The sequence below is a fragment of the Argiope bruennichi genome, chromosome 9 (genome assembly GCF_947563725.1).
Source record: "Argiope bruennichi chromosome 9, qqArgBrue1.1, whole genome shotgun sequence".
NCBI lineage: Eukaryota > Metazoa > Arthropoda > Arachnida > Araneae > Araneidae > Argiope > Argiope bruennichi.
Window position 1 is genome coordinate 76,972,455 of NC_079159.1, and position 19,328 is coordinate 76,991,782.

The following is a 19,328-nucleotide window of genomic DNA, read 5'->3' on the forward strand; positions in this document are numbered from 1 at the left end:
TGATAGAATAGTTCGTCTTGTTGCATGGATCCTCCGCTTCATGAACAACTGCAAAAATATAACTGAGAAGAAGCATGGTGAATTAACCGCTACAGAATTTCAGGAAGCAGAAATGAAGGTTTTATTTATGATACAGAATGAGTCTTTTCTCCCAGAAGAAGAAAAGAGATTAAAAACCCTACAAGTATTTAAAGACGATCTTGGCATCATCCGTTTGAAAACTAAAATTATTTATCGCAAGGACAGTGAAGATTTTCTTAAACCTATTGTTCTTCCTCCGAATCATGAAGTGGTAAAGCGGTTAATCTATAATGCTCACGTTAAGAACTGTCATGCTGGAGTCCAGATACTATTGAATGCACTTAGAGAAAAGTACTGGATCCTAAATGGAAGAAAAGCGGTGAAACATGTGGTGGCCAATTGCATTACGTGTAAAAGATATAGCTCAAAGAACATAGAAGTTATAAGTCCCCCCCTTCCAGAAAATAGAGTAAAGGATGCTGCGGTGTTTCAGATAACTGGCGTTGATATGGCTGGACCTTTATTCCTTAAAGACAAGAAGAGCTGGGTTCTGATTTTTACTTGTGCAGTGTACAGAGCAGTTCATTTCGAGCTTGTTACTGCTGCATCGACTGATGTTTTTTTAATGGCCTTTAGGAGATTTGTTTCTCGCAGAGGAAGATGCACAACAATATACTGCGATAATGGCTCCAATTTTGTTGGAGCAGCCAACTATTTAAAACAACTGGATTGGAACCGCATCCAAAAATATGGAGCAATAAACTCTATTGACTGGAAGTTTAATCCTCCAACTGCTGCCTGGTGGGGCGGATGGTGGGAGAGATTAATTAGAATTTTAAAAGATCTTTTGAAGAAAGTGTTAGGACAGGCACGTCTCAATTATGAGGAGATGATAACGGTTTTGGCAGACTGCGAGCGTGTAATCAACTCAAGACCTCTAACTTACATTTGCGAAGAGGAAGCTATAAAACCAATTTCTCCATCGATGTTCATACAAGATGTGCATGAATGCAATCTTCCTGATATAGATGCTGTAGAGCAAAATTCTGTGAGCAATAGATTCAAATACAGACAAGCAGTGCTTAAAGACTTAAGAAATCGCTTCAGATCTGAGTATTTGGGTGCTCTCATACAGCGGAGAAATAAAAAATCAAGAAAATGTACAGTTACTGTTGGTGACATTGTTATGGTGGGAGCAGATAATAAAAAGAGACTTGTCTGGCCTTTAGGTCGTATCACAGAAATCATACCAGGTAAAGATGGACATGTACGACTTGTTCGAGTGCAAACTTCACAGCAGAATTTCCTGCGACCAATTCAAAGAATATATCCATTAGAGTTAACATCCTCTGATGACTTCTCCACTTCGATGGCACCAGATGATTTGAATAAGTCAAATGACATCACCAAAACTTCTGACAGTACTTCTGGCAACGAGATGAAATTTAGTAGAGCCGGAAGAAGAATTAAATTGCCAGAGAGACTGAACTTGTGATTTATTTTGTTTTTGATTGGACATTTTCACATTAATTTTTCATTTTTATATTTAAATATTAATTGAAAATTTGTAAAACGTTGCCATTTATTGAATCTCTTAACTGTGTTTAACTAATAGTATTATATTTTGATTATTATTTATAATCAAAAGGTGGGAGGATGTTGAAAATGTATTAATATTTTATTTTATTTATTTGTTTATTTTAGAATGGCAACGTTATTTAAGAAATATTTTTTGCTGTCTCATTTTGTAGATGGCAACTTGTAGATCAATCCCAAGATGGAATAAACAAAGTTTGAATTTTTTACCGGTGGGATATCGTTTTTCTATTTTAATATAAAAAGCGAAAGAAAACGGTGTTTTTTCTTAGGCAGCTTTAACAGAATTCGCTGATACTTGTTTGTAAGCTTTATATCCATTAGCCCAGACAAATAGAGACAAAATATGAATAATTGAAGAAATATGGAGTTACATGACAACTCCTGTTAGTCAAAATGACCCAAAGCAATTAAGGTAGAATTTGAGCAAGAAGTGTGACTTATTTCCAAGGTTCGTTTGCACATCTTAGCTGAACAAGATGAAACAGCCTTTATGGCTTGAATGTCCCTACCAAGAGGTATTCATACAACGAATCTCGATTGGTATCCTTCCTCGAGGGCATCCTTTAATCTCGAGGAGACAATCAGGGGGACTTGAAGGAGAGAACTTGAGTATATTAGGAGGACTTGAAGGAGAGGACTAGAGTATATCAGGAGGACCAGAATATTTCGTAAATAAAGCCAACTTTGGTATGTGATTATTTTTCAGTAGGATTTGAGAGAGATCACTTGAGGATACTTCGTAAATAAGGCCAACTTTATTTTGTGGTTATTAGCTTTCCAAAAGGGAAAGAATTCAACTTAATGCAACAGATATTGCCGCATTGAAAAGAGATAGTCGACTCTCATAGCACTGGTCTCTTAATCAAGAGATCGTAAGTTCGAATCCCGGTCTGTATTACAGTCAGAATTACAGTCTGTGTAAATATTTAATTCCTCGATTTTATGTTTTCCTTTATTTCATGTTCCAGAAGATTTTGGACATTTCTTTAGTTTACCAGGCAAGTGTTCTGGACTTTTCTTACTGTCTCTAGAAAAATATTCTGGAACTTTCCCTGCTAGTATAAAAGCAGAAGATCTGTCAGTCACCTTGTTTTGAGTTCTGAGTTGAGTTAATAAATTAGTTTAGCTCTACTTCTTGTGTGTGTCATTGAGTTCCACACTAGAGTACCTATGTGACCATGCTATTAGTAACAGTGTATTTTGCGTAATAACTGCCCTTGCAACCTATCTCTGACAACAGTTCAAATTTAAAAGGCTCGTTTCAAAATTGCCGTAGTGCAACAAGTCGTGGCTCTTCAATTTAGAATCAATCATAATTTCAAAAATATTTTAAGAGAAAATAAAATTAAAATACAATTTTAAAAACAACATTACTTAATAGCTAACTAGCTAAATAGTCCAAAAATTTTAATCATTATTATATGAATTATATTTTTGAAAGTTTTCGATGTACGTCTTTTATGTTCAGGGATTTCTAACGAAAAAAAATCAATATGTAACAAAGCAAATGAATTCCCTTCAGGTCAGCATGACAGTGGAACTTGAATTTAATGGCAAAATGATAATAAATCAAAAGAGCAAAGACTGAACCAAGCCTGGTTTGCAGTTAGAACAGTTCAGCTACCGACAAACTAAATGGAAAGAATTTGACTTCAGCCTTCTACTAATGCGTAATGAATGCGAGAGAGAGAATTTCAATTGGGGCTGGTTTCCCAACAGATTCAACATGCGTATTTCCTTCTAATTGATTTATCTTCTGTTCCTTTCTATGTTATAATTATTAATTTCTCTTTTCTTTCCTTTCATTGAACATTCAAGATTGAAAAAATAACCAATTTGCTTTAAAAATGAAAAAAAAAAAACGCTTTTAACTTTTATTTATTGATAGGACTTCTCGTTTAAGTCTCGTAAATTTCTTCAATATACTGCGTTGATTTAAATGCTTTGAGATTCATTGTGACTTTGAAGTTCACGTCTTTGAAATTTGTTCCTGAATTGTTGGATGACAGCGAAAGATTATTTCTCTTTAGGTGGCGTAGCATAAACCAAATATGATATTTGCGCCAATAAACACAACAAAATAGTAAATATGCTCTTTGGAAATTTGCTGTTTTGTGAAGACAATATAAGATCAAGATTTGTGTCTAGATGATTGAAAATTGACCATGTAATTGCATATGCAAAATGCTTATTTGTGTTGGATTTTATTAATGTTTTTCTTTATTTTATATATATTTTTTTTGTATAACACAGAGGATTATTTCTGTCCGCGTCGCAACATAGGGGTAACGCGTCTTCCCCGTGATCGGGGCGTCCAGGGTTCGAGTCCCGGTTCGGGCATGGTTTTTCTTCTTTGTCCTATCTGTGAGGCGTGTGGATGTGCCCTCCTGTAAAACGGAGTTGCGCAAGCGAATGTGGTGCATGAAGTAACTAAGTCGCACTCTTGGCCCTAATTGGCGCTATTGAAAAAACAAAAGACGCTTCCTTAGCTTAAAACGCTGACAGATAATTGTCAGTGGGCTTGTAAAGTGTCGTAAGTCACAAGAACAACAGGATTATTTAATGAAGTTATTGTTTAACTTTTTGCATCAATAAAATTATCATTAAGATTTCAAATATTATTAAATAATGTACTATTCTTATTACAAAAATAATGATGTCTATTAAGATTGCTTTCATTGTCAAAAATAGTTTTGTCGTAATTTCAAAGTTCCAGATTATTTTGTATGTAATTAATGACTTTGGCGACGACTTATAATAAAATCTGTCCTATAGTACATTTTCTTGTGCCTAAATTAAACATTTAAAAATTTAGCACAAATCAAAAATCTTAAAAAATTCGGTATATAAAAGATTAAAATAATTTGATTTCATGGAGGCTGCAACCGTAACGGACGAATCACTATATGAGTGCATGTAGCTGTACATGAGACGTTAAGATATTAAAGATACTATAATCCTTATTGAAGATTTTATTACATCTACTTAATTTAATAGACGTATACAACATGTAAATGTATTTATTCTATTTGTCAACTTAATAATTATACTTTATTTTTCTCTGTCTAGCGTAAATCTGATTACAGAGAAATGTATGGAGTAAAAGGCTTCAGACTTCCCTGTTCAGCGCTTAATACCGGGTCCTGTATTCTAATAATCAGGAAATACCTAGGCTTAGCGGCCTATGTTTCTATCATAGTTGGAACTGCATTTTTAGTTTGTTGCGCATTTTGGCTTCCCGACATCAAGCTGTGGTGCAAAATAGGAGACCTTGAACAAAAAGGTAATAATAATGATAATCTTTCGTTTCATCTTAAGAGTAGCCTAAGATATTAGTTGGATATGAAGTCTTGTACTGTGTGGAGATTTAGATATGCAGATATAAATTTACTTAATTGTACAGTGATGAACAAGAAAGAATCCAGACTAACTTTCGGAAATAAAGGCATTATGATCTTATCTAAATGCATAAATGACATTATAATACCTTGAGACATCACGATTATAATAAAAATGTCTCAAGGTGAAAATTTTTAATATTGTAAATACTTTATATATAAATTTGAATACTTTCATCTACGATCAAGATCAAAAAATCAATTCATTTAAATATTTATGTAAAAGTATAATTTTATTACATTTTTTGCAATAAAAATATTTTTTATTTCATTTAACTCTATGAGCATGGCTAGTATCAGAATTCCAAGGTCTTAAAATCCTGAGTGATTTTTTAGAATGGAATCATCCTTCCCACATGAAGGCTGGTCGCGAATTGTTTTTCAGACTTAGATTTCAGCTATGTTCCCGAAAACATTCGAGTCAAGGCTTTCTACCGCGATGATTTGGGGTGAATCGGGTATCGTAAGGTTAATAATTATCCCTTCTAATAATAAAGAGAGGAAAAATTTTTTGATCTAAAGCTGTATAATTTGGATAGAGATACTTTGGAGAATGAAAATATTTACATCGGGACGAGGGTTTTCAGAAATTTTAATTAATTAAAATGAAGCAAAATTCTGCAATGACTGAGTTTGGAAAATTTTATCGAACAAAACTGTTTTTACACTATTTTGAAATATAAAAATTTTTTTTTTTTAATTATACATATTTATTTCTCGAGTAAAATTTTCCTGAAATTTGGCAACATGTAGAAATTATATTTTTGCTTAATTTTCAATGATTGATTTCATTTTTACAATGAAATTCAAACAGCTTTCAGTGATTCATCAAATAATTAATAGTGAGATTTTTTTTTTACATTGCTGAAAATTATCGAAGAAAGATTTTGTTTAAAAACTGAATAGTTTACATGAAGAATCTCATTACTCTAAACGACAAAATGCAGTTTGACATAAATTAACCAAAATACTTAAATTTTTAATGATATTATGATATCCTGGGACTCGACTCCATTAGGAAGACTCATGTATACAATAAGCAGAACACGTCTGAAGTTATTGAAACAACACAGATTTAACGTCAGCCAAATTTGATGCTTAAAAATAATAATAAAATAAAGGTATCATTAATTTTAAATTTTGCAGCAGAGATTTAATTGAAATTAAATAAATAATTGTGTGATAATAAAGTAAATAAATAATTAAATAATTAATAATTGAAATTACAAGTAAATTTTGTAGTTTAAATTAATCAATGATATTCTTATTCAAGCTTAAAAGGAACAAATGCATTCACTATTCTTATCATCCTCATTCGAGAGGTACAAGAAAAAGAGATAATTATTACTAAGGGTGAATAATATTTCAAAAACTGTAAATGGCAATAGTTATTTATGATTTTTGAAATGATAACAGTTGTGAGTAATGAGCAAATAACTGCAATTTAGATCATTTGTCGAATCGATCTTCCTGAAATAATGATTGCAAAGAATCATGTTTAATTGCATAATAAAATATTGCGATAAGAAAGAAATTTGTTTATTAAACTTTTTAGAATTCGAAATTAAGCAAATACTAATTTGTTGACGGCTTCAAAATATATATTGTCTCGAAAATTACATAATGATATTCCATTAGAATCATTAAAATTAATCATTCGACAGAAGGTTTTTTTTACTTTTATTTATTTAACATTAGTGTGGTTAAAATTCATTTGCTAAACTTGCAAGAATTCTTCAGAATTACGAAATTTAATGCAAATAATTTTCTGAAAAAGGGATTACGGAAAATCATTCTACGAAATTATTTTTCAAAAATTTTGTAATATTTACAGATTTGTCATGATGCATACGTAAATTAAAGTCAATATTTGATTCTTTTCTTCTTTCCTTTGTTCTGGTAGTAAACGGGGATTGTGTCTGTTTGTTGGTGCTTTGCATGCAAAACCATTTGGCCTAGAAGTACCAAATTTGGCACAAGTGTGCAATTACATACAATATAATTTTAAAATTTTGATAACAGTTTTAACTACTCAAAAATCAAACGAGAATTGAAGTTTTCCCACTACAAACTTCTACTTCACAAAAAAGAGTTTTGAGCGATTTTAAAATTGAAGAAATTGTTTTTTAGTGACATCAAATTAATTGTTGTGCAATTTTCCCCTCAATTTCGGCAATTTTAAAAGCATTTTTTTGCATAATTTGCAACAATAAAACTCATTGATGCAATGAAATTCCAACTATTTTTATTTATTATTCAAATAATAATTACATGCTTTTCTTTTATTGCTGAAAGCCAAAGAAGATTTAATTGTCTATTACTACCACTGTTTACATGGGGAATCAGAAAGTGAAGTTACATTAAAACTGAAGACAATTTGCAATTTGAAGATAGATCTCCCAAACATTTATGTTCCTCTTGGTGCTATGATTTTATGAATTACGGCATTTTCCTAAGGCTCATATACAAAATTAACAGAAAACGTGTAATGCCGTGAAAATAGCACAATTTAATTTGAGGCTTAAATATGTTTGATTGTGAACATCATGTGCATCAAGTTATGCATAAGAGATTCAACTGAAATAAAACGAAGATAATAGTCCAGGTGAACCAACTAGTCTCAAAAGGTGGCTAGAGAGGAATTTTCGATATGATAATATGCGATGAGAGTTTATAGAGTTCTTGAACTCGATGGTTCTTAATCATCAAATTTAACTATGTTAAAAAATACAAGATAAGATACATTTATAAAGTTTACAATAAAAGTAAAAAAGAAATACAAGAGAGTTTATGGAGTTCTTGAACTCAATGGTTCTTAACCTTCGAATTTAACTATGCTAAAAAAATACATGATAAGGTACGATTATAAAGTTTACAACAAAAATAAAACACAATTTGCATAACAAGATGATGTAAATTGTGTTTTATTTTGTTGGTATAGAAAATTAGGGATGGAGAAAAAATGAAATGAAAATCATAAAATTAAAAAGTGAAGAAAGGGGAAGGAGGCTTACATTTCAAATAATTATCAACAAAATTGTTAAGAAAGGAAGATATCAAGTCTGGCCGTAGCAAGGCCATACACAATGAGATTTCAGTATGAAAGCATATTAAACTTGATGGCATCTAAGCTCAACAAAAAACACCAAACGATTAAAAAATTTACGAAGCTAAAAATTAGCTATTATAAGACAATTCGATTCTAAAATAAATATTATTTTACATTTGTTTATTAATATAATAGAATTTATTAATATAAATAATTATGTTATTTAAAAATTAATAATAAAACTTTCGTAATTATTCCAAATTTAAGTCTTGAAGTCATTATAATGATCTATCACAGAATCTAGATAGACCATCTGAGTTATTACAACATTGTAAAAATAATTAACAATATCATCGTAATTTAATGCTTAAATCAATGAAATAATTTATTTAAACAAAATTAAATTATAGACAATATGAGTGTAACAGCTTATGAAACATACCAATTAATTAATTAAATTTTATTTATATAATTTAAAATGCAAATCAATTCAATTTCAATTCAGAGAAGAATTAAAAGAAATTTAAACTGCGACAGATTAAAATTCACTTGTTTGTACTGATGCCAACCGAGATAATACATTTCAAATTTCATCATCTCTCTTACGAGCAGACTAATTAAAATTATTTTTTGGCAATCGCAAATTTTGAATGATGCTTACGTATAAAACTAATTGTTTGCTTGCGCTTAATTTTAAATCTCTCTGCACTGTTTGCTTTTCTGTTTAGAGTAAACTTAGTATTAATTGTGTAAATTAATTAATTTTATAATAATTTTCTTTTAAAATTTATACCTAATTAAACTAGAAAGGTGTCCAGAAAAGTTAAATCTTAAATCTTGAAACGTTAAAAGGGAAATTGGTAAAACAGTATGAATTATTTTTCATTTCACGTAACTTGGCTTCATTACATTAAATATAATTTATTACAATGAAAAAAAAATTAACCAGAGGGAGTGGTCTAGGGTGGGAGGTATAAGACACATGAAACACAATACTAATTTCTTATTGCCTCTTTTTCTTATATTAGACTCTTGCGAAATATTAGCACGCTTCATGTAGAGGAGTTATTGAGTTCATAATTCCACTACTAAAGCTTTAATTATTTAAAAAGAGCCAATAAATTTTACGCTATTCAATTTTTCCAATGTTTAATGAACTGATATTTATACCGTATTAGCTTGGCTTAGTAGTATTTGAATTTTTTGAATTTCTGTGGCATCGTAATTGATAAAAATTTGATTTGAAATTATTTTCTTAAATGATCCCTTGAATTAAATCTCACTATGATTGAATTTGTACTTTCCAGCAAGAGTTTGCAACGGATAACTCTTGCACAATGAACAAACGGTAGTGGTTTCTCATGAAAATATTCTAATTGCTTTCCTGTAAAGGGGTTACCTTTCCCCCTTTTTCTCGAATAAAAAGTATGGACCTTGGGCTAATCGAAAGACGCTGTGAGTGCTTACATTTTTATTTTCAGATACGAATGTTTTGCTCATATTGTAGTATCGTGAAAAAAAAAGCGAATATTCATTTCGAATGCTAATTTGGCGACCAATTTAAATCATAATTTGACACAAAATTACAATTTTAGTACGAATATCATTATAATATGTGGCATTGCCATGGTCTGGCTCTTCTTCTGAAAGTATGGATAAAAAAATTAGTCGCCAAGTAGGGTGAAATGGATGGTAGAGAAGAACTCGGCAGGGAAAATATAACCAGATATTTTTTTTTTTTATGTGCGTGCTGTGTCTCAATAGTTAAAATGTGTAAGAAATAATTTTGTAATTAAGATCGTCATTCTTTGTCTCCGAATACACGTCTCCGTATGCTTGGAGTGGTACAGTCAAATTTGGCTTTTGCGCCAAAAATCCTCAACTGCCAACCAACGCTATTGCATATATGGCGCAATATGGACAAGAATGGCTCTTGTGCCAAGAAGTCCAAACCAACCAATCTTGACTCTGATCACACAATACATGCATTTGCATTAAAAAAAAAAAACCTTATTACAATTACCCACCAGATTTGACTTATCCAAGTCATTGCGTCTTTGAATAACTGTGTTTACCTGCATGCGAATGTACAGATTGAGAGACGGTCATCTCACTGATGTACTCGATTCAAACTTTGATATAAATCTGTCTTTTAGATATTAAAATTGTGCATCAAAATTTTATTCATCTAACTCTTTAAGCTTTGTAGCTGTCGAGTTCACTTGCCCCCAGACAGATACACTCCCTGTGGAAGAATTTGTTCAATTTTCCATAGAAATTCTTAAATTTGGCGTAAAAACCTCATTCTAAATTTCATTTGAAACACGGAGATTCGTCAAGATCTCGAATTCGATTTTTTTTAATATTTACAATACTCTCTTTGTTAATGAGAAAGTGAAAAAAATACTGAAGTATCAGTATCACAATACTATTACAATACTGAAACTGCAGTACAGTTGCCAAAATACAATACTGAACAGTACAAGATAGAATATTGGTGACAACGTAATAACATAGCATCATTACGAAAATTCAAATCCACTACTAAGTTTGTAAAGTCACCGGCTTTGCTTAAAGGGGGTGTATGGCAATAAGGAACGACGACGACTTTTATTAAACACTAAGACATTAACACAAAGACGACAAATATATACAGCCGAGACGAAGACAGGCAACACACAACAGTACACTTCAACAAACAGTAGCCCACAAGCAGTAATTGGTAGCAATAACGACCACAGCCCACAAAGTGGCCAGATAGAATACAGTAGAAGGAGAGAATTCACCTAGCTTCACTCTACGGCCTCTCAAAACAATTGCATTCTCCACTGTCTCCTCGCTTAACATGTATCCAACTGCCCGATTCACTACTACACGACTGGATACTCCACACACGACACGATGCTGCTTCTACAATAAAGGACTGGGTGTAAGCTGAATTCAGAAATTGCTTGAACTCCACACAACGCTGGAATGATCCAACTATTCCACCGTTGCTTCGTTATCCTTTTGACAACTCGATACTTGACTACTACTCCACGACTAACACTCTCTACTACTCACTCCAGTTTGAGACTGCCGTCCTTTTACAGTTCCCGGGAGGCGGACAAAGAAGGTTCTGGATCAATCAGGTGTATCTCGGTTTCTATTGGATAAATGTCTAAAATTCTCAAAATTTCCAATAATAACTATTTTGTCGTCAAATTCGTCGCCAAGTTTTTGCCAAGCTCTGAGATCACTGACTCGGCATCTGATCAGTACCCAACAGAACTGATCGTAAAACAGTCTTTCCAGTGATTGAACTAAACGTGCTGGGAAGCATATATAGTAACCAAGTATTGGTGTCAATGATACGTTAACGTTGGTTAGAAACAAAACACACATAATATATAATTATAGCTGTTGTCAAATATAGGCGATGACTTTGAAAAAATAATGAAATTTGTAATTAAAAAAAATTAAGTGAAAAATTGGCGTTAGACGTTGTCGTGCTATCTCTGGTGCCGTGCTAAAGGAAAAATACCAGAAGTTTTTATCCTAAAATAAAGTTGATAAATGATTAAAAATTTTAATGATAACTTAAAAACAATATAGCAAAAACTGGCAGAAAATGTTATTTTAAAAGCGATCTATCTCGTATAATCTGACGACACAAATAACATTAATTTTAAAGGAAAACACAAAAAAATTGAAAGGGATTTCTGTTATCTAAATTTCTGATGGAGAAAAATACACATGGCAATTAATCTTGTCGCAAGCTGTAATAGCCAATTTTCCCACAATATACATATATATAGGCTTACAATTCATATCAGTATTCTCTCGAAACTGAAAATATGATTACACCCACGGTTTAGTTGAAAATTTTTCTTGAATTTCTTTGTTTTAAATTGTATTTCGAAACACGCTAATGATATAGGATTTCCTCTTCTAACCTACATAAAATGCGCGTTTTCTATTATGTGCTTTATCATTTAGCTGTGTGCTGTATTATTTCATTCAATCTTTTAGAAGAAAAAAAATCAAATCAATCTGTTGAAATATTATTTATCCACTGCACAATCGATCAAAATGAAAAAATTCAATTTGATAAACCAAATTGATTTCCTGATTTTCACTTTTGATTAACATAAAATTTATCGATTTCCTATAAAACCTTTTTATTCGATTTCTTTGTGGTATGATTCTTCTTAGGTGAATGAACTATAAAAAAAATGACACTTTTTAAAATAATTCTAGCGGTTTTAATAATAACTTAGTTTAAACATTCTGTGACCGAAATTTCTATAACCGCAAGTTTTGTAATAGCAAATTCAGTGAAATTTGGCTCATTTAAAACTAAAAAGACCACAATTTGAAAATTCGAATTCGGAAAAAATGGGCCAGTAAATGAATGCAGTAGTATTAATTTTTTATGCTTATTAGTTTTAATAATTAAAATATAACTAATAAATAAGCAATAAGTAATTTTCATAAATTAAGTAGAAAAAATTGTAATTTAAAAAACTGAAAAATAATTTATATTTACTATGAAAGTTTTCCGATTTTGTTATGTATGTAATATTGTTTCCCTGCATTATTAATTTCATTATTAAGAAGAAAGATTCACAGATTTTCTTAATGGATATCAGATCAATGTCTCCTGTATTTAGGGACATAAATGAAGGTTCTAGAAAATGCAAGAATCTTGACAATATCTGAAATGGGACTCGAAATTCAGAGATTCTTCTGAAAAATTCTATGCCCTATTAGAAAATCTATATAAGTAAGAGAGAGCTAAAGTGATCAATTGGATTCTCTCTTTTAAGCATTGATTGCAGAACAAACTTTTTAGTTGCACTCAAAGTGCTTTTGCTGTCTACTTGTGTTGTGAATTTCAGAAACTGCTGTATTTTTGTGCGTTTCGGTGGTGTTTTACCACCTTTGTTTTGTATTTTCTTGTGTAAAAAGTAATCGTTATTCGTCATTGAACTTTTTGTACTTCTTTCACCGTACTTCCACTGAATGGATTTCTGTAAAAATTTTAATCATTTTGTTCTATTCTTTAAAATTTATTTGTGGATGTACAGATATATTAAAGGTATAAGAATAAATTATAAGCATATATGGTATCTCAAAAAGTAGAACAAGTGTTTATGTTTTTTAAATATTGCAATTAGACATTAACTTCCAATTATAAAGTTTTATTAAATACGGTAAGCAATTGTATGTAAATACTTTGGTTACTGTAAAGGCTGATTATAAAAGGTTTAGAAAATTAAATTTTTATATTTCCACAACAGTGAGTAAAAGTCAATTAGTAAAATGTTTTTTTTACACTCATCTATAAGCACACAAAGTTACATGTTTCTATTTGCAAACTTTTGCTAAGCTATTGAAAAGCAAATTTATTAATTTAGACCTCTTTTTCGTACCTCAGACTAGAATTTGCGCGATTCTTTTGTTGTATATCTCAGGATTAATATAATAGGCTGTTAAACGAGTGGAATCAGAAAATAATAATGCATTCAATTATTCGTATTAATTTTTTTAAACTGACAATAACACATTAATTAAAACGTTTTCAAACCTTTTTCAACATCAACACTTCTGATACCTGTATAAAATTGATTTCTTTTAACAATACTTGCATACACGTGGTGCAATCCATTATTTATGATATTTAAGACTAGCTTCTTTAATTTGTCGACAAAGATCTGCCATATCTATAAATGCGGCTGTACACAGAAGAATGTAAGCGATTCTAGACTTCCTGAATATATCATACATTGACTACACCAACCCTCCCTGAGGCTCACGAATAAATTTGAATAACCGAACCACTCGCGACAGCATTGGCGGGAACTGAGGTTGAGTCCTAAGAGCCATCATCGGCACGATACAACCCTTTCCGTGGAAAGCATATCCAGTCATCGATAAGGGGTAGCCGACCATACATCATTTCTATACTAACTCAGGTTGCGATAGCTAACTACTAGATCAAACGCTTCTCATCCTCAAATCTAGGAAATCTCAGTCCCCGATGGAATACTAGCTAATTATACATATATAGTTCCTCAAGCAGCGCACGTCGGTATAAAATTAAAAAAAATATAAAAATTTCCTATTTTCCCATTTTTTTTTATTAATTCATACTACACATTAATAGAAAATTGCCACAGATGTTGAAAATCATACCAAGAATGAATTTCCGTGAATCCAAAAGTGATCGTATTAACGATTGGGATTTCAATCTCGATAAAGCGATATTTGTCTGTTCAAATTACATTTCCCAGGAAAGAAGACTGTAATTTTATTCAAAGTTAGGCTATTTCAAAACTCTAAACGTCCATCATGATCTGATGGTAGCTATTTATAAAGTCCGTCAATATTATATGGATGGCTATCATTATCATTATATTGAGTTAAGCACACATGCAATAGCCAGGAAGCTGCTAATAGCAGTACCATACACATAATATTATGGGTAGAGGGCTATATCCATTTCGCTACGCAACCACGTAAAGTCAACATCTAGATGAGTTTTACCTACGCAAATTTTATGAATAGTTATTCCGATTACAAGAAGCCGATAATGCTTCTGGTAAAGACTCAATTGCGCTTATCTTGTAGACATAATGAAGCATACTTCACAAGTGATAGAGTCTTTAACAGTCTCAACAGCCATATATGATCAGAGTCCAATCCTGATATAATCAAATTGTAGAGATATCAGATTCTTGTAATTGTGGGCCGATATACTATGCAATCTCATGATTGGGTACCCAAAAAAATTACGGGACGTTCATGATTATAATTTCTTAATGATGTATTAAACGATTTCTTGCATATCACACCTTTAACTGTAATAAATGGCCTATGGTACCAGCAATATGGAGCTAGTTGTGACTGATTGTGACTATGGAATATCCAGGTGGATTGATTGAATGTAGAGACCGGTTTCATGACAGCCAGGATAATCAGATCTGATACATTTGATTTCTTCTTTGAAACCATATTAATGAATTGAACTATCAAAACTTAATTACTACAGAAAGCAACTTAGTTGCAAGTTTTTAGGCTGAGTGGACACCACACTGTGCAGTCAGTCATTCTATAGCGCGCACGCACGTCTTGATATGCGCAGTGAGGACGTTGAATATTTTCCTATCTACTGTTCGTCAACGGATTCTGAGATGACCGCACTTTGGTGACTCCATCTCATTAAGGGGCGAAACGCGGAATGATGAGTGCATTTCCGGTATTCCCTTTGACCTTGGATTTCCCCTCTTGAATACTAGTAAATGTAAACATCTCATCTTTTTATCTTTCCTTTCACCCCTATTTTGACGAATTAAACCCATTCTAACGCATGCGCAAAAGCGCAGAGGGTTTTACAATCCGTTTCTGAACAATATATTCATATACCGATGTCCGTGTGTCCAATAAAGTTTTTTTTCATATACCTGATAAGCCGTCATCCTTTTCTCTCACATTTCTCAGAAGCTATGGATGGTAAAGATATAGTTTTTTGGGCAATTTTAAATTCTCCAGACACGAAATTTACTTTGAAGCATATTGTATAGGCATTCAAAAGTTTTTGGTTGTTGTTGAAATCTATGCATACAACTGCTAAAAAATAAATTTGTAGAAGAAAGATTTTAATATACAACTTTTTATATGCGCTTTCGGAATATGGATAGTTTTTGCTTCTTAGAAACGGTGTCAATTTTGGGGAAGGATTGCTATCTAACCTGAAATTGAGCAGTGAGAATTTGATCACATTCCGATGCCGACATTCTTTATGTTTTAAAAAAAGTGGAAATTAATTGTATTATTATCCTGAATGACTGTATATACTGTTTTCAGCTTATCATCATAATAATGTATGATTGTTTGATTTAAAATATTCAGGCCAAAACATGGACAGCTTTTTATTGATGCGGCAGGAGGAGAGGGCTGCGTATGACCGCCTGATGAAGTACATCCTGCACCCTCAGGCTCACTGTCTTACGATGGAGGTACTCGGCGGAAAAAGAGGACGTAACAAGAAATTCGATGGAGACAAAGCCATATGCTTGGAACCTGGACCCGGACTCAGTGAAGACTGCATCGTATACTCTTTTGGGTAATGTTTCTTTTTAGTTACGAATTTCTTCAGTCTTTTATTTCAAGCCAACTAACATTATGAGGATTTTGAGGGAAACTAATGGGCGTATTCTCTTCTCTACTTACACGAACAGGTACATGCATAGGCTCGTCTTTTTGCTTAGTTTCGTTGCAGAGTGAAATGAAAGGAATATGGATTTCGAATCTTTACCTTTGAGCGATATAATCCAAAATTCGGCTGAGATGTGTTAATTTAAAGTCAAAGAAACATGATAAATTTCAGTAATCTCGCTCAGTGCATTTCAAAATTATTGCATTCATTTTCTTATGGGTGTACAGACAGACTTACCATTGATGGATTTGTCTAACATTTGAAGAAATTTACAATTTTGATTTAGAAATCATTATGATTAACGGCGAAGTCAAAACCATAATAACATAAAATAAAACTGAAAATGAAGTCAAACGAATTATTAATTTTACGCACTTAATTTCTTCATGGCAATGATATTGCTTGGCTAAATACAGACGGTAAGAATGGAAACAAATAATTGAAAAATAAAGAAGCGCTAAAAATAAAAGAGAGAGAGAGAGAGAGAGAATTAAAGAAGAAAATTTTCTGCACGCAATGTCATTAAAATTTAAATTATATAAAACAATTTTTATGATTCTTAGTTCCTTAATTTGGCTACTTGCCAAATCAGCGAAGAAATAAACCTTTTCCCAGCTGATCAGCGGAAAAAAACCCATTTGAAATTTAACAGGAAATAATCAATTAAAAATAAACATATAAGGTATTTCGAACATTTTTTTCCTTAAAATATAGAAAATTATTGGAATATTACTTGAAAAATACAACGGAATTGCCAAGCGTCAAAATTTTAGTTTTAATTCTTTAAAGTTTCTAGGAAAAAAGATTATCTTTTAAAGATTTCTCAGAATTAAGGAAGTTGCATTATAGGTGCAAAATTTAACAAATTATTAAATTAAAACGATTTCTTTAAAGCGACAATTATTTATTCTCTAAAAGGCTTAATTATTTATTCTCTTCAATGCTTAATTATTTATTCTCTATAATGTTTATTTAATCTTTTCTACAATAATCAAAAAAGACACACTGGGTAATGCATGTGAAGATTTAACCAAAGCAATTTGAAATATAAAATAAAAAATATTCTGTATTAAATGTTAAAATTAGGATTTCGAGGTGCATTGAGTCACCCAAACGACTAGCTACTATCTAAGAATAAATGTCCAATTCGGGACTTATATTGTTATTTCAATCTACGTATGAACAGAAAGAACGAAGTTTAAATTTCACATCTTTATCTGCTTCAATTTATTACTTTGAAATGTAGTATAAAACTTAAATAAACATAAATGAGTTTGGAGTCACTTAAATAAATTGCTTCGTCTTGGAGATGCAGTGTGAGGATAATCAAAAGTGGCGAATTTAAATCTTGTGTATACTTAAACGCAATTTAAAATTAAGAATTTACATGCCCTCGAGCAAGAATCTTTCCTGCTAAACGTGTCATTGTGCAGGGAAAACATATCATCTGTGAGAAAAGGATGCTTTATGGGGAAAGTTACTTTCAAGTTAGAAATATATGATTATCTTTCAGATGCCAGGATGAAACAGACATAGTGTATTATCCATTAAATCTTCATGAATTTATATCCAGGGACGAATAATAATGGACCATTGTTTAAAATTTAATACAATGAGGCATAAAGAACTTAATTTTCTCCAAGAGTGAAATTTTAATTAATTTACGACTAAATTATACATGCAGGGTAAGAAGAAAAAAAATAAAATGATATTAATTTTGCAAGGAACTTCGTTAGATTATTTTAATACATTTAGCTTTAAGGAATGAATTTTTGCAATTTATAATAATTATTTTTTATTATATAATATAACTAGCAGTACCCGCACAGATTTGCCCGTGGCATAACATCCAAGAGGAAAAATTAGCTTTAAAGTTAAGTTTAACCTCCACCCGATATGACATGGGCATGTCACGTAACATCAAACAAACATAAATATATACTTAGAAATTAACAAAAATAACTATAAAACAATTTTTTATAGCACACATTCAGAAATATTGAGACTGTTAAAAAAGTAAAAATAAGATATGTTCATAGACAAAACAATTCACTAAAAAAATATGCAATAGAAAAGCTGTTTTAAAATTTAAAAACTTACAAATAAGTCATTGTACCCACTGTTCCACATTTTTTTTATCAACTCTGTATAATCTGATATGAAAATAAAATTCAGCTTGCGTCATAATATTTCTTTGTAAACTATATTGGCTGTTTTTCTTCCTGTCGCCACGACAAAAATATTTTGTTTGGATGTAACTCTAGAAAGTACCACATAAAGTTGTCCATGAGAAAGACATACTTCGCTTAAGTCAATTCGGGCAGTGTGAAAGATTTGCCCTTGGGCTTTATTTATTGTCATGACTACTTCAGTATACTAAAACCTTCCCCAATAAAATGGTACAAATGATAAAATGGTAAAACCTATAAAATGGTACAAATATTTCCAATATCAGTTAATTTTTTGGGAGGGGCATAATGAGTTTTAAATCGTTGTTTAAAATCAGACGCAAAACAAAGAAATATATCGCACATGCATACACACAACTCTTGCTATTTGCGCATGTGCAGTTTGAGGTTCGCACATGCGTGGATAAGTGCAAGGCACAGATACTAAGAGATAAGTGCAAAGCACAGATACTAAGCGCATGCGTAAGACATTCGCGCATGTCTTACGCATGAGCGAATCATAGTAAGAATTAAAATCGCGATTATAAAACTCCTTTTTTATTTTGATGTAACTTGAATATACTGAAATCTTCCCCAATAAATGCCCTACAAAATGGTACAAATATCTTCAATATCATTTAAGTATTTTGCGAGTTTTTCTGTTTCAAACATACAGATACTTTCAGGAGACTTCATTTTATACAATGTATAGATATCATTCTTTGCGTTTATTACTTTTTTGACATGAATAGAGCCAGAAATTTCTTTGTTCAAGGCATATTTTTAAGAAAATGTATAAATTAATAAATATAAAAAGTTTTAAAAGCATTTTAAGCGACCTTTTCTTTTAATTAAGAGTCTAAATGTCGAAGCAAAAATAGTAAAAAAAGATG

The 19,328-nt window shown here is 31.5% G+C and overlaps 1 protein-coding gene across 1 annotated transcript in view; it reads left to right on the forward strand.

Annotated features, from left to right (window-relative positions):
- Positions 1-19,328, forward strand: part of LOC129984816 (uncharacterized) — a 54,141-nt gene that overhangs the window by 13,079 nt on the left and 21,734 nt on the right. Inside the window, exons 2-3 of the mRNA XM_056094777.1 lie at positions 4,690-4,903; positions 15,961-16,174. Coding sequence (XP_055950752.1) covers positions 4,690-4,903; positions 15,961-16,174 — 428 coding nt within the window. The remainder of the gene's footprint in view (positions 1-4,689; positions 4,904-15,960; positions 16,175-19,328) is intronic.